This window comes from Salminus brasiliensis, chromosome 9, assembly GCF_030463535.1.
Source record: "Salminus brasiliensis chromosome 9, fSalBra1.hap2, whole genome shotgun sequence".
In the NCBI taxonomy this organism is placed as follows: domain Eukaryota; kingdom Metazoa; phylum Chordata; class Actinopteri; order Characiformes; family Bryconidae; genus Salminus; species Salminus brasiliensis.
This window is the reverse complement of record NC_132886.1, coordinates 28,289,945-28,314,761: the sequence shown is the minus strand read 5'-3', so window position 1 is coordinate 28,314,761 and position 24,817 is coordinate 28,289,945. Positions and strand designations below refer to the sequence as shown.

Genomic DNA, 24,817 nt, shown 5'->3' with positions numbered 1-24,817 from the left:
AACCGTACACAATACGATATCTCAACTGAAGATGAAGAACGACTGAAACCAGGCAAGGAACCAATTATACATTAACATGGTTTTTGGTTCTTTGAGTTGACATGGAGTTGGCAACTCCCAAAGCCCCCATACCCCCCCCCTCCCCCCCCTTCATATTTAAAGGTTGCAAGTTAGGACAGGGTTCTTCTGAAGTTGTGGTCTCGAACCCCCTGCGTCCTGCACAGTTGGCTAATGTTACTGCTCAAACACACTTAATTCAGTCCATTGATGGGTTGATTTGGTGAACCTGGGCAGGAAAATCACCAAACTGTGCTTTGTGGCTAACTGGCCCTCCTGAACATCAACTACTGATCATTGGGTTTGGAGCTCATAACCAACAGCATAACCAGCCATACTGAGCCACAGAAGAACAGAAGTGGTGGCAAATTCTCAATGCTTTTCACTTTAAAGTCACTTTGGGGGGCATTTGGGGCTTAACTCTTGTGTTTCAGTCAGCTCCTCGTCCCGCCCCCATTCTTCTCCTTTTTTTTGTGGAGTAGTCAGTCAGTGAGGGACCCCTGGAGAGCAGCTCCAAACTTTCTTCCTCACTTCACTTCACCAAACTTCCTACAGGTCGCTCGGATGGTCAGTGCGTTTTCTCGGAGCTGTGGGAAGCTTTAGCTCAGCCGGACTGCCGGACATCTCACTGCTTTGGCTTGTGAGGGTTATGCTGTGTGTGTTAGTGGGTGGTTGTCAGTGATGGCTCGGAGCGCTTTGCTGTTAGCTCTTGCGTTTCTGTGGAGCTCTTCTGGAAGTCCGGCAGCTTCGCAGCACCGACACGGCAACAAGTGAGTACGGCTGGAGGAGCAGCCCAGTCCAAATCCAAAAGACTTGATCTCCACGCTTTTTAAAGTTGTTGCTGTGTCAGAAACTTCTGAGGGTCTTTGTCTTTCTTCTGAGGGTGAGAGTGAGAGGCGAGTCACCCCCAGTCTGACATCTTTATAATCCTTATCACCCGGGCGAGGACGGGGCTATTCCTGCTGAATAGAGGGGGGGGGGGGGGGGGTTTGAGATTACAGCTGAAGCTCAACGCTAAGATGAATCGCCTGATTAATCGATATGTGTGACTACTCACCAGTGCTGGACTGTACTGGTGTGAAGCTGAAGTGTCTGTTGGGGCAGGCCTGCTGATAGTGGAGGCTATTACAGGAATGGAGAGTGGAGAGACGTGCTCTGGGCTTCAGTCCACCTTATCCGCGGTTATCAGACTGGAGGTGGTGTTGCAATGGGCAAGCGTTGGGTGGTGGGGGGCTAAAATGTGCTGAAGCTGGTGGTTTAAAAAAAAAATTGGATTTTTAAAATATGTTTATTGTCTATTTTCTGTTGTTTGTCAAATGTTTGGAGACCTGACATCTAAATCGTTAATATGTATTGGAATACATGAAAAAAAAAAAAAACATGTAAAAACGTTTTATTCCAGGTCATTTCGGGGCATTTCTGTTTATCTATTTTTCAAGAATTTTTAACACTGTAACAAAAAAAAAAAAAACTGCTATAAGTTTTTTTGTGTATATATATATATATATATGTGGCGTATATGTGTTAGGTGTACACACAGTAGCTAGCTTAATATGGCGCCAAAATATAGCACTATATTTGGGTAAAAATAAAAGGTCTTCTAAGGTTACTTACTTACTTTAAACATATTATCTAACAAGTATATAAAAGTAACTTTTATAACCGAGTAAACGTGTTTTTGTGTGTGATTATAGCTAGTCACTATTAGGCAGTGCTGGCTCCCACAGAGGTATGCTAAATATACATTAGCGTAGCTTTAGTGTTTACACTGAGGTAAACTTGATTAAATATTTTTATAAAATCCAAAAAAAAAATCTTTGGTATTTGAGCTTTTTAATGAAAAACAAAAGGAGCGGACCTGTAGTCTTCCAAAATAATATTTTGGTACTGTGCCAAGGTCATTTCCATATTCCTTATGGAAATGCATATTGAAGGGATTTTGAAGTTGATAAAGGTTGACATGAATTTATTTACTTCAAAACCAATAATATATATATTTTTAAAAAATAGATATTTGTCTTCCACTCCAACAAATGGTCAGCATGTGTTTTACATTCAGCTTTAAGAACTTCCTCAGTCCTGTTAGAAAAGCATCCCAGGGGACTTCTTATGAAGCTTTGAAAGAAAATGGAAGTGTGAAAAAACAAAAGTATTTTAATATTTACATTAACATTTATATACACAAATATTTACATATTTCACGTCAAGAATTTGGCAAGGCCTCTCCAAAAGATTAATGTCAGCCCGCTTTATCCATTCCACAACCACCTTTGGTGTGTGTTGGGGTCACTGTGCTGTTGGAATACTCAATTGTGTCCAAAGTTTTAACCGTCTAGCTGATGGTCTGAGGTTATGCTGTAGAACAAGCATTAGTGGCAGCAAAACAGCCCCAGAGCATGTAGCTACCACCACCATGCTTAACAGTCGGTACAGTGTTGAGGTTGAATGCCTCACATTTACTCCTCTAAACATACCCCTGGTAACATTGACCATAAGACTTTCCTCAGGAAGGATTTTTTCAGTGTCCAAGTGTTCAGCTGCAAGCTTTACTTAAGCTCAAAGGTGTCAATTTTGAAGCAGGGGGTTCTTTCTTTGGCTGCCAAGGACTGAGAGGCTGCAGTCCAAGAAAGCTACAGAGCATGTAGCTACCACCACCATGCTTAACAGTTGCCTCGCCTTTCAGTCTTTGTCTAATTTAACCATAATACTTTATTCCAGAAGGCATTTTCATTGTCCAAGTGTTCAGGGTCCAGCTTTACTTTAGCCTGAAGGTGTCAGTTTTGAAGCGGGGGGTTCCTTCTTAGACTGCAGCCTCTCAGTTCATGGCGATCCAAATTCTGATTGACTGCAGACACTGACACTGGAGTTCCATCAGCCTCCAGTTCATGGCAGGCCTTTTGCCTTGGTGGTTGGTGGAACCAATTGCCTCTCAGCTGGGGGTAACCGTTCCTCACGATGATGTGTAATTACGTACAGTCAATGGTCTTGGAATCGGCAGTTGTTCAGAAATGGCCCCAAGTCACATTCCTGAATCTACCATCTCTACTGAGCTCCTTGGACTTTCCTGTAGTGCTGTGTGTTGGTCAATCCAATGAGTGCTGTCAAACAAAGCCTTTTTTATGTGGGCACAGAGAAGCTACCAGCTGTAGTCAATCATGATCACTAACAGGAAGTTGAGAGGGCTTAGCTTTGGCAGGTTAAAAACACTATGGAACTTTCTGAAAACCTCTGCACCAAATGATTTGTCTTTCTGCTAAAGTTGTATGTTGTTCAAAGAAATTGTTGTGATGATGTTCATCTCCATGATTAGTGTATGTAAACGTCTGACCACGACTATGTAGTTTACTGGGGGAAAAAATCCCTTTTTGTGAGCACATACGTCGTTTCTGATTTAATCCTTTGCCTTTTCCTTTCATATTTCACTCTGTTCCCAGGAACTGGTGTGCGTTTATCGTCCAAAAGAATGTGAGCTGCGCAGTTCAGGCGGGTTTGGAAGTTCCCGCAGAGGCTGCTCCCTGTCCCATGAACCAGCCGGACTGCCAACAGCAGATGAGGTAAGGAGCTCAGGAGAGCGGGAGGGGCTGCAGTTCGCAGACTTCGTGAACTCGCAAGAACTCAAATGTCAACAGAAAAAGGAAGCTGTGCATCCCTTCATGGGGAGTGTTTACTCTACAGTGATCAGTGTGGCATTTAGACATTTAGACAGCGTTGGTGAGTATGTGTGTGGTCATGTGTTTAGGCCTTTGTGGAGACTAGAGACCAGTCCCCCAGCTTGACTGGAAAAATGCAATGGTTTTCTTTTGGCTAATGTTAGAGATGAGTTTCTTTTAGAGCTAGAAATGTTTAGACCATGCATAAGTCATTGAAAATCCCCATAAAGATAGGAACACTCACACTCGTGTTTGTCTGGGTGTATATGTGTGTGTGTGTGTGTGTATGCATGTGTGGGTTGGGTGGAGTGAAGCTTAATTAGACATTCTCTGCAGCTTAAATAGCCCGCTGTCCTCAGTCGGAACAAGGCCTAAAGGCACTAAAAGACAGGCAACAACATACGCTCCACATTATCGGTGTAGATTTATTATCCTCATCCAGAGCTCTAACAATTGTATTTCTGGCACGCCGTATTTTTAATATCGTCTAAGAGCTAAATGGTCACAAGTCATTTTAATTAGTGCTACTAAACGCAGACGTTACGAGACTGCAAAATTCTGAACTGGGAACATTTTATCTGGATGTTAAATCTCATTAAAAACATTTTTATGACATTTTAACAGGACTTGTGTAATTCCTACACTAAATCCAGACTCCTCAATATAAGCTCATGGTACTTTCAATTCAGAGACCTGTAGCATAAGCGCACAGGCTTTAGGAAGGGAAAAACTACACAGATCTAATAGATGACTGGCGTAAGGATGTGGGAGTTTCTCCCGCAGTTGCTGTAAAGCTTTGCGTTCCCATAGTGACTCATGGTATTAACTGGGAGGATGTCTATGAGAACATGGATTGGGATTGTTTTCATAAATAATTTCACCCGCAGACGAGGCCCCCTCCACACCACAGGAAATTATGTAATCTGTCCTCCCCTTTAAAGTACCCTTGTGTCAATGAGGTTTATTGCGTTACACTTCGATTATTGGCACATGTGGAGAGCCATGTGCAGGCGTGTGAATTTTCAACACCATCGGGAGGGTTTATAGCAGTATAGGGGAAAAATTGGAAATTCTTGTTGCCTCAGTTGCCATAGATAGGGCTTTACTGATAGAAATGTTGTGTCTGATAACGATTTTAGGAGTCAAAATTCTGTTTACCAATATTACTCATACAATTGTAAATTAAATAATATAAATATTTGACAATTTTAAATGTCATATTATAATAAACCTCAGATACTCCAAATAACGAAGTATTAGTGGCACTGTATTGCACTTACTGTATTACAGATTTTGACTTATTGTCACTACTTTATAATTTCATAGATATTTTAAACAAATATCAGCCAATGTTATTGGTCACTCACTTTATCAATCTGGTCATAAGAGATGGTGGTTTGGAACTTCATTACAATAATAGATAGATAATTACCATCTAATCCACTTCCCAACTTACTACCTTCCAGCTGTGTACCATGCCTCATCTCGCTTGTGTTGTATTTTTGTAATCTGCTTAAAAATATGACATCTCCAGTTTTAAAAATGCAGCAATCAGCGCTTCCTCCATGTTGGCTTAGACAGAGCAGAGACAGTACAGTCATTGGTCACACAGTCATAGAAGCAGCACTGTTGGCCTGGGACGCAAATGTACAGAAATTGAAAAATTGGATATTTCACAAGTACACAAGTCATGCCTCACCCAGTGTGACCGCAGCTTAAGGCTACTTTTATAAAGTGTATTATTAGCCGTGAATATAGTTTCTATTATAAACAGCTGTTAATTCAGTTATAAGCACCTTAATAATAAGTTATTCATAGGGTTAAACCTCTTGCTGGTTACTTATCTTACCTTGTCTTCCTCATCAGAGAGCATCCTACCCATCATCTTTATTAGATATGTGTTAATAAGTTATGATCATTTAATTACAAACAGTATGTGGTGTTGGTCAGAAATTATGATTTGGCCCACAATGACACATGACGTTCCTAAAGTGACATTCCGAGGTTTTGCAATATTGTTTACGTCAACATTTTCAGTGTTGCTGATGTTGTAACTTATTAACAAAGGGTGGTATGTTTCACAATAAGACCCCATTTGGCTGTTAGAAACGGTCCTAGACCATTTGAGCTGCCACAAAATGTCATATCAACCTGGAAAACCCAAAATCTGTGATTCACCAACTGCAAAATAGAAAACCACATGCTGGTTTGCGAGCGGGGGTAATAACACAAAAACACAACGAACCACAAGATAAGTTATATTGCTGACACCTTAGGATGTGAATTTTGCAATTTTATATGTTAAGAATTATCATTTAGAACCTATTTATAGACCTAGTCTGGGGTTCGGCTGTATTAGTCTTTGTCTCTTGTGTTTATTGTCTTTGACATCGCAGAAGCGCCATTTTTGTTGTCATTGAACTGTTATAGTGCGTGGTGCACTGAAAGTAACATACTTACATATGTTTGTAATCTTTGGTAGCATTGAAAGCAATACAACTGGATAAATGCCAGGGACTGTTCTTTGGATACATTTTAATTTATTGAGAAGATTGATCCAAACCCTGAGCACAACTAGTTGGAATGCGGTGACTGCTGCTGCCAACCTCGTACTCGGATATTACCAACTGTGTTTGGACTGTGAAGAGGTCAGAAACTATAAATCCCCTGAAGTCCACAGATATTTCACGGGTACAGGATTTGTTTACATTTGGACCGAAGGACTGCAACAACATATAGGCTGTACTGATGATGTTATAGTACTAGTACAGTCCTAAAGGAAATCAAAAACACTGAATAATCCATATAAACAAGTAAACAAGAGCATGTCATCACTACAATAGCATAGTACCTTATTAATCATTTTTAAGGTTATCGTTAGCTACTTTAGAAGACAGAAAACTAGCGCAACACACAACACGATCACACCATTCACCTATAAAAGGAAATGACCAAACAAAAAAAGAAAGGTAATTGTAATTGCTGAGTTGTCTACTCTGTTAAAAGTGTCCTTGAGGAACTCCTTTTTGGAGGTTCTTCAGTTTCAAACTGTGGAGGAACCTTCAATAAAAGGTTTTTAGAAGAGAAAATGTTCCTTATAAGAAGCTTAAAGCACCTTAAGAGGTTTCCTCCAAAGGGTCCTCAAGGATCTAGTGCTTTTAGCACAACAGCATTGACCACAGAATTCCTCAGAAATGACACTTAACTCAAAATGCAAATGTCATCTGTCAGTGGCCATGAATGAATGTGGGCTCACTAATTAATAAACTAAATAAACTATTAATAAACTCTTTAACTAATTCTAAACCAGCTAAGCTCTTCTCTTTCTAATGCTAGTCTTATTGAGTTTTTCATAAATATGAAAGATTTTATGCTATTATTTCTTGTAATTTTGTTCATCTTAAGCAGTTTTTAGTATTGAAGTGTTTATACTTCTGCCTATGACAGTAATACATTTGAATATAATTGAATACAGTTACTAAAACTATATTTACATCTGGTTAAAGTAACTATACACCAAGATCTCTACAAAAGAACTGTTTCCTTTTTTCCCCCAGCCAGCATATGTTCAGTTCCATAACCAGCTCACCTGATTTACCATCATTAAGCACTGATTTACCAAACCAGGTGTTGGATGATGGCTATAAATCATACTGGACTCCCATGAGGAGAGCTTTAAGATGTTTTAAAGAAACACAGTAATGGAAAACTATGACTTTTGGTCTTCAAGTCTCTCAGTTTCTCTGATTTCAGATAAAAGTTCCAAGAATGAGACTAGTCAAACAGGGACAATGCAGAACAGAGATTTTTCAGTGTCCAGAATATATCCAGGAGTTTTCTAATGTTTTACTGCTGCATATAGTTTGAGTTGGGTGACATTGTAAGGACAAATTAATTACTATTACTACATAATTACTTCATCCTGACCATCTCTGACCACACAAAATAATGTAAGTTATAGTCAGTATAACTAAACTGGCCAAACTTTGTAGAGTAACGATCTCTACTGTCCAGATAATGTAATGTGGTTGATGTGAGGATTTGAAAGCATTCAGCAACAAGAGCATTAGTGAGGTCAGGATGTTGGATGATCACCACTCCACCTCATCCCCAACTCCCCAGCTCATCCCAAAGGTATTGGATGGAGAGCACCATCCATCATTCCAGAGAACACATTTCCACTGCTCCACAGTTCACTGCTATAGGGATAACCTAGGCATGGGACCAATAGGTTCATGCTTATTTGCTCCAGAGAGTCCTATTCTATTGGCAGTACTTCTCAACAAGGAAAAGACTAACTGTGTATGTGCACATCTGTGTCAGAGATGGGTGCAGTGCGTTCATTACAAGAAGTGTCCAGAAACATTTGGAAATATAGTGTATATGGCCAAACAGTACTGGATCTGTGTTGAGGTATTAAAGCCTGGTCTATGGGATGATTATGGAAAATATATGAGGCATATTCAAAGTGAAGGTCTAAGCTAAATAAAGTAGACTAAGCCCCGGCGAATATGACATGTAGTCACATCTGTGCTGATCCGTGGTTAACGAGCTATTTTTAATTTCAAATTGAAATAAAATATTAAAGTAGATGAGAGCTGACCGCTGTGTGGATGTCTGGCTCTAATCACCCAGCAGGAGATCAGTGTTTGGGTCTGTATAACATTTCTGTTATGAAGGTCAATCATTTGTTCATTTTTATGAATTATTTGCTTTCCAGGTATCGGGGCAATTTTCGACCCACTTATAGGATTTCCTACAAGACGGTCACTGAGCTTGAATGGAGGTGCTGCCCGGGGTACCGAGGTCCAGATTGCAAAGAACTGAAAGGCACTCCAAACCGACAAACAGTGGTTCAGCATCAACCTCAGTCATACCCTCAACCTCGACACGCTGGATACACTCGAAATACACAAAGTAGGACAATCTTCTTGAGTATTGAGTATTGAGTCTTTTTATGTCTAGATTTAAATGTATTCTTGATAGTAGTGCTGATGCCCTTAAAACAATTAAGGCTTAATATGAAGTTATTATTTTGGGACACATTATTTTGCCACCATCATGAATCTAATATGTAAATATTGCAGCTATCAGAGTGAAAAATTCAAATCTAGCACCCTTAAAGGGTCCGTTAAATCACACCAGAATTAGTACACCTATTAGATGTCATGCAGCTCATCCTACATAAATACAGTTTTCATAAATCATATTCTTTTCAAAAGGATGCATTTGTTATTTTGTCCTATTATAGGGCCAGAGCGAAGAGAGACAGGGCAATATTATAGCCACCATGGGGCAGAGAAAACACGTCAGCTTGAGGAAGACGTGCAGCGTCTCTCACAGACAGTGCTGGACCTTCAGGCAGCCATGACCAGCATGGCTGCAAATCTGAAGACCGACCTTCAGGAGGACACCAGCAAGATGCTGGCCACTCTCCTCAACAACATGGCTCTCCCGGACAGTGCCAGAACGGGAGGCACCGAGGAGAGTGTAGCGCATCTGGATGGGCACCAGGCCACAAGGGGTCTCAGCCATGGGGAAAGGGGCATGGAGGAAGTTCTAGCCAGGCTCAACGAAGTGTCAAATTCTCTGAAAAGCAAAGAAGAGGTGATTGAGGAGCTGCGGGACACTGTGACAGGACATAATGGGCAGATTCAAATGCTTATGGATGCCTCTCAAGGTGCGGCGGTCACTCCTGGCGCCTCTTCAGACATTGATATCCTCCAGACTTATATGGACAACAAATTTGAAAAGCTAAAGAAGGAGCTGGTTGTGGACATGGAGGACCAGATAGCCAAGTTGAAGAGTGAATGTGATGACCGGATCCTGGCTCTTGAGAAAACATGCGAAGAGGGCCAAGATAAAACTCTTGACAACCTTACTAAACTTGTAGAAAGCAAGGAGTCAGAGCTCAGGAAAGAAATCCGTGAGTTGCACCTGGATATGGCCATGTCTGATGGAGTGGTGCGCACTCAGAGGCAAACTGCTCTGCTGAAAGAAGATGACGATCACAATGATGTACGGCAGGCACTTCAGCGAGTGGCAGAAGCTCACCGAGTCCTAAATGCTCGTGTGGACAACGAGCTGGAACATTTGTCCATGCTGCAGCTGGAAGACATGTTCGGACCTCGCATTGATGAGCTGGAGGCCCGGATGAACGTGACCGAGAAGAATGCGGAGGCTTACTGCTTCTACGTGGATGAGAAGTTAACCAAGGAACTTGCGGATGAGATGGCGAGGATTCGCCAGCTGTTGGATGAGAAATTGAATTCTATGGAGGATCAGTTCACAGTCATGCTCGTTGAGATGAGCAACAACTCCTTCCCAGGAATGTTCAGTGAGTCCGTAGAAGGTCTGCAAACTCAGGTCAACTCCAACAAGTATCTCATTCAGGGGTTGGAGGACAAGCTGAGTGCCATTGGGGAAATCTGCTCAGCAGACTGCAAATCAAGCCAGTCCTTTGACCCTCAAAAACAGGCAGGTTTTGAGAGTATTGTTAAGGACGTGAGGCACTGTAGAAATAACCTGGATGTCCTGAACACTGATGTTGAGCACAATTCAGCAAAGCTTGTTGAATTAGAGAGCACGCTCGAGCGCTTGTTCATGGAGAATCAGCAAAACGGTGTCAGCAAGCAGGACCTCCACAACAAGCTGAAACCCCTAACAGACAATGTGAATGGCCTCACTGGAGCCGTCACAGGGTTAGGAGACTCCATTAGCAAGTTTAGCCAAGACCTCCTTGCCATGAACTCTAGCTGCTGCCAGCCAGGAAACGTAGGATCGATCCAGAGGCCGACAAGTTTACCTGCAGTCGCTCGTGGTCCCAGTCAGGTCGAGGAGCTCCGAGACAGGCTGGACAAGCTTAGCGCCCAGGTGACTGCAGAGCTGAGCCTGGGTAAGAAGAACGCAGCAGGCATAGCTGAAGATGTCTTCACAGTAAGTGGCAGGGTGGCTACCCTGGAAACGTTGTGTGGGAAGCTGGATGGTGAGACGAATCAAATTCAGGGCTTGAAAGATGAGCTGGAGAGAGACTTGGCACAAATGAGCTCCACTCTGCAGACACATTCTAGTGAGATTGGCACCCTCCATACCAACCTGCTCCGCTTTCAGACGCAGCTTGCAACGCTCAAGGATCAGACCGCAAAACAGCAAGGTAAGTCATGCCACATATATAGATCCCATTTTTTAGACCCAGACTCAATTTCTCGTCGGCACCTTAAGACTGGAACAACCTCCCTGTGTGCACCTTACATTTTCGGGAAGGGTACACATCAGTTAACTGGGATCGAGTTCAGTGGACTAGGCCTTTCTCCATCAAGCATGGACGGAACCAGTCTGATTACAGGTTGTTGTGTTGTGTCCCGGACTTAAACATTAAGACTATATTTGCATAACTAAAAATTATGAAATGTCTTGGGCAACGTTGCATGATTTATACGACTTTGGCAAGGCTGGCAGTGGGAAGTGGAAATTGAACATTTGCCATAGATAACATTTAGTCAGTTTGTTCGGCCACAGTTAACTTTTATCATCGTGACTAATACTCATGAGAGAGGTCAGAAAGAAGAAAACAGATAGTATTCAGATGATTCAGATGAGTTTAGAACCAGACGTGGTGGAAGTTAATCTTCCAGTTGAACAGTAAAACTCCGTAGTGTATCTGTAACAGGATATGTGCACACTCATGAGTCCTTCTGCCCCAGGGCTTCTAAAAGGCAGGGGGCCCCACATGTCTGCCATTGATACACCAAAACAAGAGTTAGGAGCATTGGAATGGAGCCATATATAGTTACACAGTTATACCTTCTCATAAACAAACGCTTAATAGGCCATCCATGCACAGTGTGGTATGGTTGACCTAAACCTTTGGTTTGGTGCCATTTCTGAATGGATTTCATTTATTTCATGTTTACAAAGAAACACATCAGGAGGGGGAACCCTGTGCAACTCTGGGGCTGGGCTTCGTTGCAGCCTACATGTCAGGCTACATTTCACTGAGGCTGACCTGTGCTAATCTCAATAGGTTGTTGAGCGAGAAGCCCGATGTCCCTCCTTCCAGCCTGAACTTTGTAAACTCGTGTGTTGTGTGGTCCTCAGATTGTCTTTTGCTGGTCATGCTTTACGTTTTGTTGTTTTTTTTACTGTGCGGAACGTTGCAACAAGGAGCGACTGCAGTGTGTTTTTGCTCTGAGGTCTGGTCCTCATTAAGAGCCCGGGCCAGTGACTGGGCCCCTGGAGGTGCAGCGCTGTGAAGCGGCCTCCCTCCCACACCCCACTGCAGATGTTGGGCCATAAGCCGTCCGTGATGTCACGCCTGCACGCTGATTCCTCCGTTCCTTGGGAGGCTCCCTATAAAGGCTGATGTCATCATTCCTGCCCGGGGTGGATACGGAGTACTCTCCGTCCCCTCAGCATGCATGGTCTGCACTCCAAAATCAGTTTTGTTCTCAGACACAGACATGCTAGCATGTATATTCCCTGTATAGAAAATAAATGTTTACAGGAGGTCAAGGCGCCAGCTGGATTAAAATGCTGCCGTCCAAAAAAATATCTCCAAAATGGCAAGAAGTAGTTTTGAAGAATTTCAGAAAGACTGCTATGTAAAGCTGTGGTGTAAAGGACAGTATAAGACAGCTGCTATGTCCAAATGATGGAAAAATAGATACTTTTAAATAGTTTTTGGGACAGTAATGAAAAGTTTGCTGATTTTATTTTTGTCCTTCAGTTTTAGGATGTGTTTATACTTGTAGTTTGGTTTCTTTGGTCTGGAAATGATACAATGTTCCATTGTAGTCCTGGTTTACTTTGCGTTCATACTTAATTGCAATCTAACCAAAATTAGGAGAAAAAAGGTTACGTATCACAGAGCTCTTAACAAGGCAAGTGTGTCTGCGAGTCCTGCGTGATCCAAGCAATGACCATTGCAAAAAAATCACCTGGATTAAATCACGTTGTTTTGATATCAATATGAAACACATTTTTGATAACGTACATGTTAACTTGATTATTGCCACGGAACGATGTACGTTAAAGCTGTAAAATTCAAAGTTACTGTAGCTAAATCCCAACAGGTCACACAGGTCAACTACACTAATGAGTGCAATTGTAGTGGTGACTAGTAGGTTTAGTGGTGTAGTGTGTTTGGGACACAGCCCCACACAACCATCTTGTGACATCACGTCCTGCTTTTGGTTCGTTTTAGATGCCTTTGGTTTGTATTGTGTTCATAGGAATGGACCGAGACCCGCCTGCTCAGGCACTACCGTAGCTATTGCACAAGGGTTCGTTGTAATGAACCCAAAGCTGACCAGTATAAACACACCCTTTCGTGCTCCCAAGTGGCACAACTATCTAAGTATTGGCCCAGTCTTTAGCCTCCTGTGACAGAGAGACACCTAGCGAGTGGGTCGAATTTGGCAACGGGGGAAAAATTGGGGTAAAGAATCTACTGGACAGTAAATATTGTCTTTTATTTCAATACCACAAAATATTTCGAACACTTTATGGTAACAGGGTGGGGTGCTAAACTGTCAAAGGCTCTTGTAGTTCCACAAGGCCCCCACAAAAGGTATAACAGATGAATCCCCGAAGCCAACAAGACAACTGAGCTTGCTGTTGAAAAGCCTGAAGTGTTGCTCATTCATTCTGGCCACAAACCCGAGCCAGGGGTGCAGAGTTGAGCAATTGTGAAAGCAGTTCCTGCAGCTGCTCTGGTGTGGAGACAGGACAATCTGCTGTGAAGCATGCGGTTAGGCTTTCTCATAACTGGTGGTCGGAGCTCCTCACTGATTGCTTCATTGTTTTCGAAGTTCGTCGCACAAATTAATTCTGAGGCTTTTTTTTTATGAGTTGGTGTCCTTCACCACATACGTTGGCTCCCATTTTTGGCCGGCGAATCAGACTAATGGCTAAGCTTCACAGCTCGGAGATGGCCACTTGACACCCGAACTCGAATCCATAACCTTTTCCATGATCTCGGAGGAGCGAGCTGACGCAACGTTGACATTTCTGATCAAAGCCTTGCATTTCTGCTTCCTCAGAATATCTCCAAAAATGGATCTCTCCGTGCTGCATAGTTTAGCTTCTCCTCCCCTCCTTCATCCCCAGCTTTATCTTCCCGTCCCTTCCTCTCCTCTCTCCTGTCGATCTCTTCCTGCTGATTGGTATCTGACTAGAAGAACCTTTTCCTCTTTCCCACTGTGTGTGTGTGTGTGTGTGTGTGTGTGTGTGTGCAGAGGCATGCCAACCAGCTTGAGAATGAGTGGGTTTTTTTTTTCAAAAGAGAAATCGATTTAAGGTGGGGAACGGGAGGTTAGAGTTGTGAGTCAAGGTCTTGAAAACCATCTGGAAGTTTCCAGATTGAATCATGCCGAGAGCGAGGTTACTGACCGAGGACCGGCCCATTAGGGCAGGGTGCGGAACCATAGTCGTTAATAACACTTTATGTGCATGTGTAGAACCTCCACCACCACCATTACCACCACTCCCCTCAATTCCATTTCGCCTCCCAAACCAATAACTCTAAATGCACCTCTGGCATGTTCCGATGACACCCATTTTAATCCCGTTTCTCCTGCTTGCTAACATTATAAACAACCCCCCCGCCCACCCCCTTCATACAAAACCATGTAGAAGGCGGAATTCCTGCTGAGGGTTTGGGACTCGGCTCCTCCGTAAACAAGCGCAGCATCAGAGTCATCAGAGTCGCCCCCATTGTCTGCAGCGTGCTTTCAAAGTCAGTACCTCTGTGACTCAGCAATGGTTAGGATGCCACATCTGTGAGTGGCGAGCTCCGGGACTGCTGCACCACAAGCCTGTGATTTCCTCAGGCTCAGGGGAAACGCAGTTAGATGCCAATTATCTCGTGGGAAATGGGCCGTACGTGGGAGGCTGCGCATGTTGCGGAGAGAGGCGGTGTTGGGGCAACAGTGAAACACAGGAGGATGACGCTGGCGTTCTTACCGAACAAGGCGGTTGGCCCTTAGGAGGGCCTGTGGGATCCTTGCTGTTTTACTCACACTAGTCCTTGGTGTTGGGTGTTGACTTATGCACTGTGCCTATCTCTGCTCAAGCCCAATCAGCTCAGGAAGCATCCTCAGCCGTGCAGGACAGCCAGAAGAATGAAGAAAAAGGCATAACCATACTTGACATAAACAGCTTCCCGTGCCCTTAAATGGAGCCGATCAGCCCAAATACGTTCTTCAAGGGTCTTTAGTTTAAGGACCAAGACAGCTAGGGTTCCACCATTCTGCTATATTTTTCTGCACAGTGTAGATCATGCTAAAAGGCAGATGCTACAAGGGTTGCTTTAGTGTAGTGGGCGACACCACCACCTTCCCAGGGGCATCCTGGGGTTTGATTTCTCCTGCCGAACAAGCACACCACACTAAGAATCATTGGAACCACAGCGATAATAAACATAAAATCAGTAGTATAATATGCTCAGTTAGAGGGCGTCACAATAAGTGGCGTAGAGCTGGGCGATATGGTGAAATTACTACATCACGATATTTAAAGACACTTTTCACACAGTATTTATCACGATACATGGAATCACAGACTAAAAACATCAATAGCGACATATTCTTATAAACTACTGTTCAGATACTGATTTTTATTCAACATCTGCTGCACTTCATCTAATTAAACCAGTCTAATTACACTGTTAGTAATGAAACCTGCAGCTGATCAGTTTATTAAGCACTAACAGTCTCCTACATATGCTTAGGAAATCATATTGTGTATCATGATCACAAACTTAATCACGATACGATAAAATATTGTCATATTGCCCAGCTCTAAAGTGATCAAAAAAGTGAACTGAAAAAATTGTGGGAGGAGGAACATGAAACCTGAAGCCCCTCCTTCCAATCTAGTATTGGCGGACTGGTGTGCTGATACCCTTTTTCTGGACAAGCTTGTCCTTTATCTTCTCTACCAGAGAGCAGGTCTCACATCTAGATCTACTGTATAGTCTTTTTAGACCATATACCATGCATGTGTGTGGTTAATTAGTCGAGGTTGTGTTTGTATAGTGACATATTTTGGTGGAGCTTATCAGATATTCAAGTTAGGCCGGTGTAGTTTGTAATAAAAGTGGAATATTAGAGGTTTGTGGTCTGTTTTGTGCTGTTGTAGATGTGTAGCTGTTGGAAACTCAAGGTTAAATTTTAATGTCAAGCTTAAAGAAGTCCATCATAGACCTTTATTCCCCCTATTGGTAACAGTAGCGAATTCTCCTCTGGAATAAAGCGATCCACGGGTTACCAGTTCTCATCGTTGCTATAATAAACACAGTGTTTATCGAGCAAGTTTTTGCCTTCCTGACAGGTTTATCACTCTCCACAGTGATTTGTCGCTGTTCTACTGAAGGGAGGCAGAAGGAAGTGAGCGCTGCGGAGAGAGATAAATGCTCCCGAAAGTGGGGGGAAAAAACAACGCAAAAAATGAAGCTCAATGAACAAAGACAGGGACATTATTGTGTCCGCCAAGGATTTGTGATTTTAAATGTAATTAGTCAAATGGAGATCAGCTAAGTGCAGGGACACCTGTCTGGAAGGTCCAGACACTGGTTAATCAGTATTACTGGCTACAAATACACCATGAAGACCAAAGGACACTAAGAACTCTGGTTAAGTCAAGAAAAGTCCCTGAACACGTCCTGGAAATAATTTAAATCCATATTTAAGAAATAATAGAAATATGGAACACATATGAATCAGCGTAGAGCGGGCCGTCCTCACAAACTGAGTGACCATGCAAGAAGGAGACTAGTTAGGGAGGCCAACAAGATGCCTAGGACTACTCTGAAGGAGTAAAATTGATGCTGCGACCACCACGCTTCATGGTGGGGGTTGGGATGGGGTGTTTGGTGTCTAGTCCGATGATCAAAAAGCTCCATTTTCCATCCAAGAACCTTCTTCCAGTTGACCTTGGAGTCTCCCATGTGCCTCTGTGTGAGCTGTAGTCAAGACTAAAGCTTTGACTGACTGGTGTATTTAGGAAAAAAAATCACTGCAGACACATTCACTGCACTGCATTTCACTAATTGTGAGACTTCTAGCAGCAACTGTCTGGACCTCTAGAAAACTTTGGAGGGTATTTCACAAAACAGGAGTTCTCACTTAGACAGATAAGTAAAGACTGAAGGTGGGGACTGTCCAATAGCAGTGTCCCTCAGCTATTCTCCTATTGGACAGGCTAGAAGTACCTAGCTTAACTGAGGAATCCTACTTTGTGAAATATACCCTAGATGTATTCATTCTTTAGAGAAGGCAGATAATGCAGTTTTATGCTGTAAAGGATTTAAACGGAGATGAGGGCACTTGTGAGATTTTTTTTCATTACTTTTATGTTGTGGCAGTCTGTGACGCCATCTCATATATCCACTTGCTTTCCTTGCAGTCTGCCTATCTGTTTATAAGCTTTATAAATACTCAGACTCCTCCAATCCTGCCACAACACTCAGCAGCCACAGGCTCCTCTACGCAGCTAAATAAAATTCAAACAATTGATCCCTAATTCGTAAAAAGTTTAAGAAATGGCAGTTAACAGGAAACGTGGAGTTGGGAAAGGTCAAGTTGAAAGGTCAACCTTCAGAGAAAACTGCTAGTGGGATTGCAATAAAGGCCAGACATTCAAATCAAAGAGTTAGCAGACTCTGGAGAGGTGGTGCACTGTTCTACTGTGCGGCGACACCTGCACTAATTTGGGCTGTTTTCCTATTGAACAGGCTAGAATCACGAACGCCTGCTTCGTGATATAGCTCCTTAATGTGTTAACCCGTTAGAGAAGACATAGGTCATGCTCACGGCCTCTGTGTGAAAGAACACACACATGGTAGCCCATTTGAGTGCAAGCCTAAGGCTCTAGCCTAAAGCACATTCATTAGAGTAGCGAGGCTTCACAATATAAGCAGGTTGGAGCATTTGGGAGGAAGGGAGTTATAGTGTGGGTTGAATACTTAAATAAGGGTTTATGGGAGAAGCATGCACTTGTGAGATTACTCACTTTTTCCATTACTTTCATGTTTTTAAGTCTGTGATGACATCTGATTTATCCACTTGCTTCCCTTGCACTCTCTGCATAACTGCTTGATCTGCCAGCCTTTTTTCCACAAGCAGAACCAAGTCTCTCTTCCAAACTCTCTTTCTGTCTGTCTCTCTCTCTACTTCTTACATCAGGATTGCCAGCGAAACAGGAGAGACCTGCTGCTGTTCCGGACTCTGGAACTTCTACCCAGTCCCGGAATGTGCATATCCCTCAAATCCACATCCCTCTGATAATAACTCACAGGACAGTGGCAGTAACAGCTCGTCCCACCCGCCCTCATAAGCCTCATGTCCCGCAACAGCCTAGCCGCCCAAGCCTGCATCAGCCACTGCTGGAGGCTGGGGAGGCCGGACCCCCGGGCTACAACAGCAGAACGAGCGTCCGCCGGGAGCGTGGATCTGAGGACGCCGGGAACCCGGCGAAGGGATTTGCTGGTGCACCAGGTGAAGGATTACATAGATTTCTGCTACAAAATGTTACCTAAGTGTTACCTACACACGCATGGTGGCATGCAAAGGTTTGGGCACCCGGTCAAAATGTTTGTTACTAAGTGAAATTGTTAGAGTGAAAAAAGGGAAAGGAGCACCATGCAAAGATTGGAAATCCCAGGATTTCAAAACTTTACAAATACTCTGACTCTATAAAGAGAGAACTGGTTGTAGGATTGCTAGAAATGCAGACTCTGGTTTGGTGGTGCACTGTTCTATTGTTGCACAAATACACACAGTACTCTCTGGTAGCGGGAAGAATAGATTCAATTAAACAGCAGTGAATTCTGACAGCAAACATCACACCGCTGAAGATGGGGATGGCTTCCACAGCATGGTAGTGATCCTAAAAACCCACAATACTACCTTATGGCCTTCGCAGTTCCCCAACCTAAACACAAGATGTCTCAGACATTAGAAACTAGATGCTTTTCCCAAGAAAAAAAATGGATGAAACTCCCTCAAACAAGAAATGAAAGATCCTGGATACAAAGAGAGTTTATAAACTGTAATACTACGCCAAATGAGGTGTTACTGACCATGTACTGACCATGCAGCGTACCCAGACATTTGCTTCAGGCCCTTTTTCTTTCCATTTTGACAGGGAAATAAAAAGGAGCTTAAAATATTAAAGAAATATTTTTAGAGATAAGGATGTCTTTTATACACTTAACAATTCTCAGTAAGACATATTTTGACCGGGGTGCTCAAACTTTTGCATGCCACGATACAAGTAAATATACAAACGTTTGTGTATAAGACACAATACAAGCTTACCGTTCAGAGTTTGCTCCTTTAGCTTTGCAGTGGAGCTAAGAAGCTAATGTAGACATATGCCTGAATAATCACACACACACATCAGGTCTAATAATTAAGTAATGACAGATAGACTGGGACAATTTTTCATCTCAAAGTCTCAGGATGATTTAAGGCAAGTGTGTGATAGTTCAGGCGGTAACTGGCGGTAGCTTCGCAGACCTAGTGCAAAACAAGGGAAGCTAACTTTGAACACTACACCTCAGGCTTGTGTGATCAACTATATTTACAGTAAGAGGACAGCTGTACAAGTTGCCTTTCGCTAAGGTATTCCTTGTAAGCAGCAGAATAATTATATCCTGACATCTCTACCCATGACAGGCTATCCCCCCGTCCGCCCTGTGGCATATAAACCGAATCCAATTGCAGGTAGAAGATTTTTTTCCCCAAGTTTTCCTGTTATCTGTGGTTTCCAGATTTGATATGTGCTCCTAAAAATGTGTTTTATAATGGATTTTTATTGTATATTTTCCCATTAGTTTCTCAAGCCGCATGGAATCCTGCACAAAGACTGGTCGCCAAACCAGGTACATTTGAAGTGAATTATTAAGTAAAAAATGAATGAGAATCTTACAACATATATGATAGATTACAATCTGTCAGCTCCACTCACCATATAGGAGCATATAGACTATAGACTGTAGTCTATGTGATTCTCTGCATACTTTGTTAGCCTCTGTTCATCCTGTTCTTCAGTGGTCAGGACGCCGCAGGGACTGACCATCACAGATGGTGGTGTGTCAGTAGTGTGTGTTGCGGTGGTGCGAGTGGATCAGATACAGCAGTGCTGCTGGAGTTATTAAACACCTCAGTGTCACTGCTGGACTGAGAATAGTCCACCAACTCCTGTGTCCTCTGTCAGTCAAACCGCGCAGCAACAGATACAGAGCTTCTGTCCCTGACTTTACATCTACAGGGTGGATCAACTAGGTAGGCGTGTCTAAAAAAGTGGACAATGAGTGGACACAGTGTTTAAAAACTCCAGCAGCAGCACTGCTGAGAATGACCCACTGTGGGGTCCTGACCATTGAAGAACAGGGTGAACGGAGGCTAAGAAAGTATGCGGGGAAACAGATGGACTACAGTCTGGAATTCTAGAATTACACAGTGCTCCTATATGGTGAGTGGAGCTGATGAGCAGAATGGGGCGAGTTCATTCCTAACCAGGGGTGGTCTTAATATTCTGATATGACTGTATTTATTTAATTTTACCTAAACATCACTTTTCAATTTCAGTGGCAGCAGAGAGAGACTTGTTTGTGGAGCCCTTCTCCTTCTCTGCCGGCCTCACACAGCAGGCGTTCTCAGGGGACTTTGGCATCATCCGCTTCAACAGAGTGCTGGTCAACGACGGAGGACACTATGACGCCCAAACAGGTAAAACACCACTACTCTTTGTGCTTCTGCATTGTAGAAGGTCTATCTGTTGCTGCAATTTGAACCCAAAGGTTTGATCTAGGGCTGGGCGATATGGACTTTTTTTTTTTGTTTTTGCAATATCACAGATTTTTATTTAACATCTGCTGCTCTTCATCTAATTAAACCAGTCTAATTACACTGTCTGTAATGAAGCCTGCAGCTGATCAATGTTTATTAAGTACTAACAGTCTCCTCCATATGCTTAGTAAAGCTTACTGTTATCACGATACAATGAAATATCCCCATATTTCCCAGCTCTAGTTTGATCCCACTCCCTCTCTGTGGTTGAAGTCTGAGCCTTTGCTTTACACTAGAGAGCAGGGAATCTGACCCTCCAGGACTGCCCCCTTGCAGTCGGGTCTTCACCAGCTGTTTATACATATATTCACTGGGGTGTTGCAGTGATATTGCTTACTGCAAGACAATAGACACCAGTCAGAAGCGTTCCTTGTATAGAAATCGCTGATAGAGTCACCATTAACTTGGTATATTGTTTGCTGGCTTGGTCTGCCGTGTACACATGGGATCAGAGAGGTCCTTTTAACTGCACCATAGGAGATGGGGGTAGAGGTCAGGAGAAACAGGATATTGGGAGGAAATAGGTTGTGAAGATGTAATCACAGGAAGCAGGATAGAACTGAGGAAGAGTTTCGAGCATGGTCTTCCTCCTATACCTCATCACTTCATAAATGTAGAACAACGGAGCTTCTCTCTAACCTATGTCCTAGTTGGCAGCTGATTTCTCCCCACATTTTCCACCCTGCAGGAGTCTTCACTGCGCCTGTAGATGGACGCTATCTGGTCACTGCAGTCCTGACAGCTGCGCGACGTGAGCGGGTGGAGGCAGTGCTCTCCGTATCCAACCGCAGCATCCAGAAGCTGGACACAGCGGGCTACTCCGGGCCGAGCGGACACCTCGCTCCACAGCCATGTACGTGTGGAGGCTCCGCCTCCTTCAGCCTCATCCTCCCGCTGAGGGCAGGCGACCGAGTGGCACTGGTGCGGACGGCGGGAGCACTGGCCGTCTCCGAAGCCAAAGAAATCCTTTCCACATTCAGTGCCGTCTTCCTCTATTCACCTCAAGCCTGGAGATAGCCTCCAGAGAGAGGAGATGGGGAGGGGAGGAGGTTGCTGAAGGACTGTTGACACTAACACAGTGCAAGAAGAACAGCGCTCAGACATTTCAAAGACTCTCAAAGTTACAGATTGGTGAAAAATTGAATTAAGCCTTTACCCGTATTTCGGACGTACATGATACATTACATGGCCAAAAATATGTGGACACTTTCCAAATTTTCCAAATTAGCTTGGCTAATTTTTTTTGGTTTGTTTGTTTGCTCAAATGTCAGCTCCCCCAGTCTGTCCTGGTCAACTGCAAGTGCTCATCTAGGAGCAAGAACCGCAAAGTGGTAGGTCACAAAAGGTGACAAAAACAAAATGAGGAGTGCATAAGTGCACTGTCCTCAGTTTCTTAGCACACTCTACTGAGTTCCAAACTTCCTCTGCAAGCACAAGAACGTTTCATCGGGAGCCTAATGGAGCAACTTAGCATGGCAAAGAAGATGCACACACGCAAATGCTAAAACTAAAAGGGGCAAACTCCATGTTAATCAGTTTTCGGGTGTCCACATACTTTTTGCCATGATGTGTTTGCTGAAGTTTTAAAGTGCCTTCACTGAAGCTACAAGGCGAATGTAAGTAGCTAACATAACGGAATCTTGTATCCAATTGCGTCTCAAGTAATCTCTGCTAAACTAACGTAACATTTGCGGTCTCTGATACAGGCAAACTTTGGGCTTGAACAGCATGTCCTTTACCAATTGAAGCGAATTATCTAGATCTGATGATACTTATCATTAGCCGTAGTCTACAAATCATATCAAAAGTGGCAATCATTGGGGACCGAGACGGCAGAAAATTAATGCTGGGCAATATTTTTAGACTTAGACTTAGCCTGTTTTTATAATAGATCTAGGTGTCCCAAATGGCAATGTCTACCAAGTTAGCAGATTTGAACAATGCATCAGAATGGTGATGGGTGGAATGGAAAATCCAGTGATTTTTCCTAGGAATGTAGTACAGGGCATTGATTTCAGAACTAGTCATCTTTCTGTTCCGCTGGTTTCAGACAACACCTTTCTGCTTTCATTAGATTTTGTGCCAGACTCTTAAGAATTTGAGACTGCCAGACACTTGGGCTTCACAATATTACGTTTGTTAGTTATCGCAGTATTGGGCTTTGCAATACTGATATGTGCTGATATTATGCTGTTGGGAAGCAGAGAAATCCATTCTCAATACACCTCCACTTCTGCAGCAGCTCTAGAACATCCCATGAAGTTAGCGGTTTCCCAGATGCTCCACCCTTCATCCACTGTCACAGTCAGATCAGAGTATTATGACCACGTATGTATATATAAGCGAGCACAGCAGTCAGTTGTTGCAGTCCAAAATGATCCTCATGGGCAAAGGACACGATTGGCTACACCAAGTGAAGGGTGCTAGCATCTCAGAAGTCGCAAATTTCTTGAGATGTTCTAGAGCCGCTGTCGTGAAGGTGTACTGAGATCACACACTGAACGCCTCCCAACGACGAGGACTCTGGCGAGTGGTACAGAGCAATCAGCTCGCCACAGTGGAGCAGAGCACCTCTATAATGAGCGCCTTCAGTAACCTAATACTAACAGTGTCATCTGAGCCCAGGGCGGATATTCCCACTATTAGGTAGGTGGTTATAATATTCTTATAGGACCGTGTATAGCTGCGTCTTCGGTGCCGTATCAGTTTTGCGCGGCCCTAGCAAACGCTGCATGCTTGTTTTATAATAAGCACTGGAAGATATTTAGTAGTAATCCACATGTTGATGTTATTATTGTGTAAATTCTTTATTCAGTTTATATCTTTACATGTAAAAAGTCCATTTAGATGTTGATGAAAAACAACAACGATTTAGTTTAGTCAGACTTTGAGTTCAGATTGTAGAGAATAATTTCAGTAGAAATGAGTTAGCGGGATTGTAATAAAGTAATAGAGTTTTATATGAATGGTTATTGCTTTTATAGTCAGTCATATTTTAATATGAACAGCAACACCCACATAAAGCCACAGTCTTAAATCACAGAACACCCAAAGTGACACCCAAAGCATAAAGTAGCTACTCCCGTTACTGAAGGGAAAGTGCTCATGAGGAGAGACTCCCTAGACAGAACACGAAGAACCAGATGTGTAAGCCTTTAGGGAGTTGTTTACAGCGGCATTGTTTTCAAACAATGGAGGGAACAGTCGTACTATTTTGGCTAACGATGGGAAGGACAGTTACGTCAGGCGTGCTACTAAAAATGCACCAAAAAAAAATCTCCAACTTTGGGATATTAGTATTGTTATTTAACATCTACAGCAAACCCAGCTTGAAGTAATTCAGAGATAGATTCGAGCAGTGAGCTGGAAGCGGTCAGTCTGGAGGGTATACGAATTAGCTTGTTGAAGCAGTGGACGATGAACACCAGACAGAGCGCTGGTCATTTTCACAGAGGCTGTGTGTGAAATTTCCCTGTTTCTCCCCAGAGGAAAGCCTACTGCCTTTGCCCTGGATATATTTCATGTTATTTATTGCAACACTTGTTCTTGCACTGCTTGGTGAGGCACGCAAATAAAAGAAATGTTTGATTGTATTCATTTTACTGTACCTCGCAGATACCTGTAGCACACACACACAGCACTGATACAGCATCTAATAAAACCAAACCAAACCAATCCCAATCCCAAGTCTGGTGATTGGGGTGTAAATCACCAACAACAGTCAGCCCTGCATGAGGTCCACCGTTCACTCGGTCACTGGATTGTTTGGAGGTGTGAAAGTGGGGGGTGGGTTGGGAGCTGATTTACCCTCCACTACTCTCTACTGTCTGTTCTGTTTTTCAGACCACACATGTGGCAGACATTCAGTGTGACAACACTTCCTATGAAGCCAGTACTTATAATGCATTATGAATGGTTATATAATGAATCATATGGCACACATAGCACCTCATAATGACTGGCATTAGCTTGTATAATTACTCATAAGCACATACAGAAACATACAACATTGGAAAAAACATTGCTGTGTTATAATGCATTATAACTTGTAACAGTGAACTCTTTTCAGTCGGAGTTTGGTATACGTCACTGTTACAAGTTATAATGCATTATAACAGCTTTGATTTCTCAAATGAAATATTTAGGAAAGTAAAGAACACTTGCATAAGCATTACACAAGGTCATAACAGGCTTTAAGCAAAGCGAGTTTTTAAATGTAAAGGAAATGTCATTGTATTATATAAAGCCTCATAGAGC

At 43.0% G+C, this 24,817-nt stretch overlaps 1 protein-coding gene across 1 annotated transcript; it reads left to right on the top strand.

The window, feature by feature from the left end:
• The first annotated feature begins 507 nt into the window (after nt 1-507).
• Nucleotides 508-24,153, top strand: emilin2a (elastin microfibril interfacer 2a). Its single transcript, XM_072688121.1, has 9 exons — nt 508-827; nt 3,492-3,611; nt 8,428-8,624; nt 8,959-10,860; nt 17,891-18,202; nt 19,385-19,432; nt 19,543-19,590; nt 20,300-20,440; nt 21,249-24,153. The coding sequence occupies exons 1-9, from the start codon at nt 739-741 to the stop codon at nt 21,575-21,577; spliced, it is 3,186 nt and encodes a 1,061-aa protein (XP_072544222.1). The 5' UTR covers nt 508-738; the 3' UTR covers nt 21,578-24,153.
• The last annotated feature ends 664 nt before the right edge of the window (nt 24,154-24,817 follow it).

Excerpts from the sequence above, each read along its gene's own strand:
- emilin2a (XM_072688121.1), top strand. The coding sequence starts at position 739 with ATGGCTCGGAGCGCTTTGCTGTTAGCTCTTGCGTTTCTGTGGAGCTCT. Across the intron at positions 828-3,491 it reads CAGCACCGACACGGCAACAA|GAACTGGTGTGCGTTTATCG; the intron begins GTGAGTACGGCT and ends CTCTGTTCCCAG. Across the intron at positions 3,612-8,427 it reads GACTGCCAACAGCAGATGAG|GTATCGGGGCAATTTTCGAC; the intron begins GTAAGGAGCTCA and ends TTTGCTTTCCAG.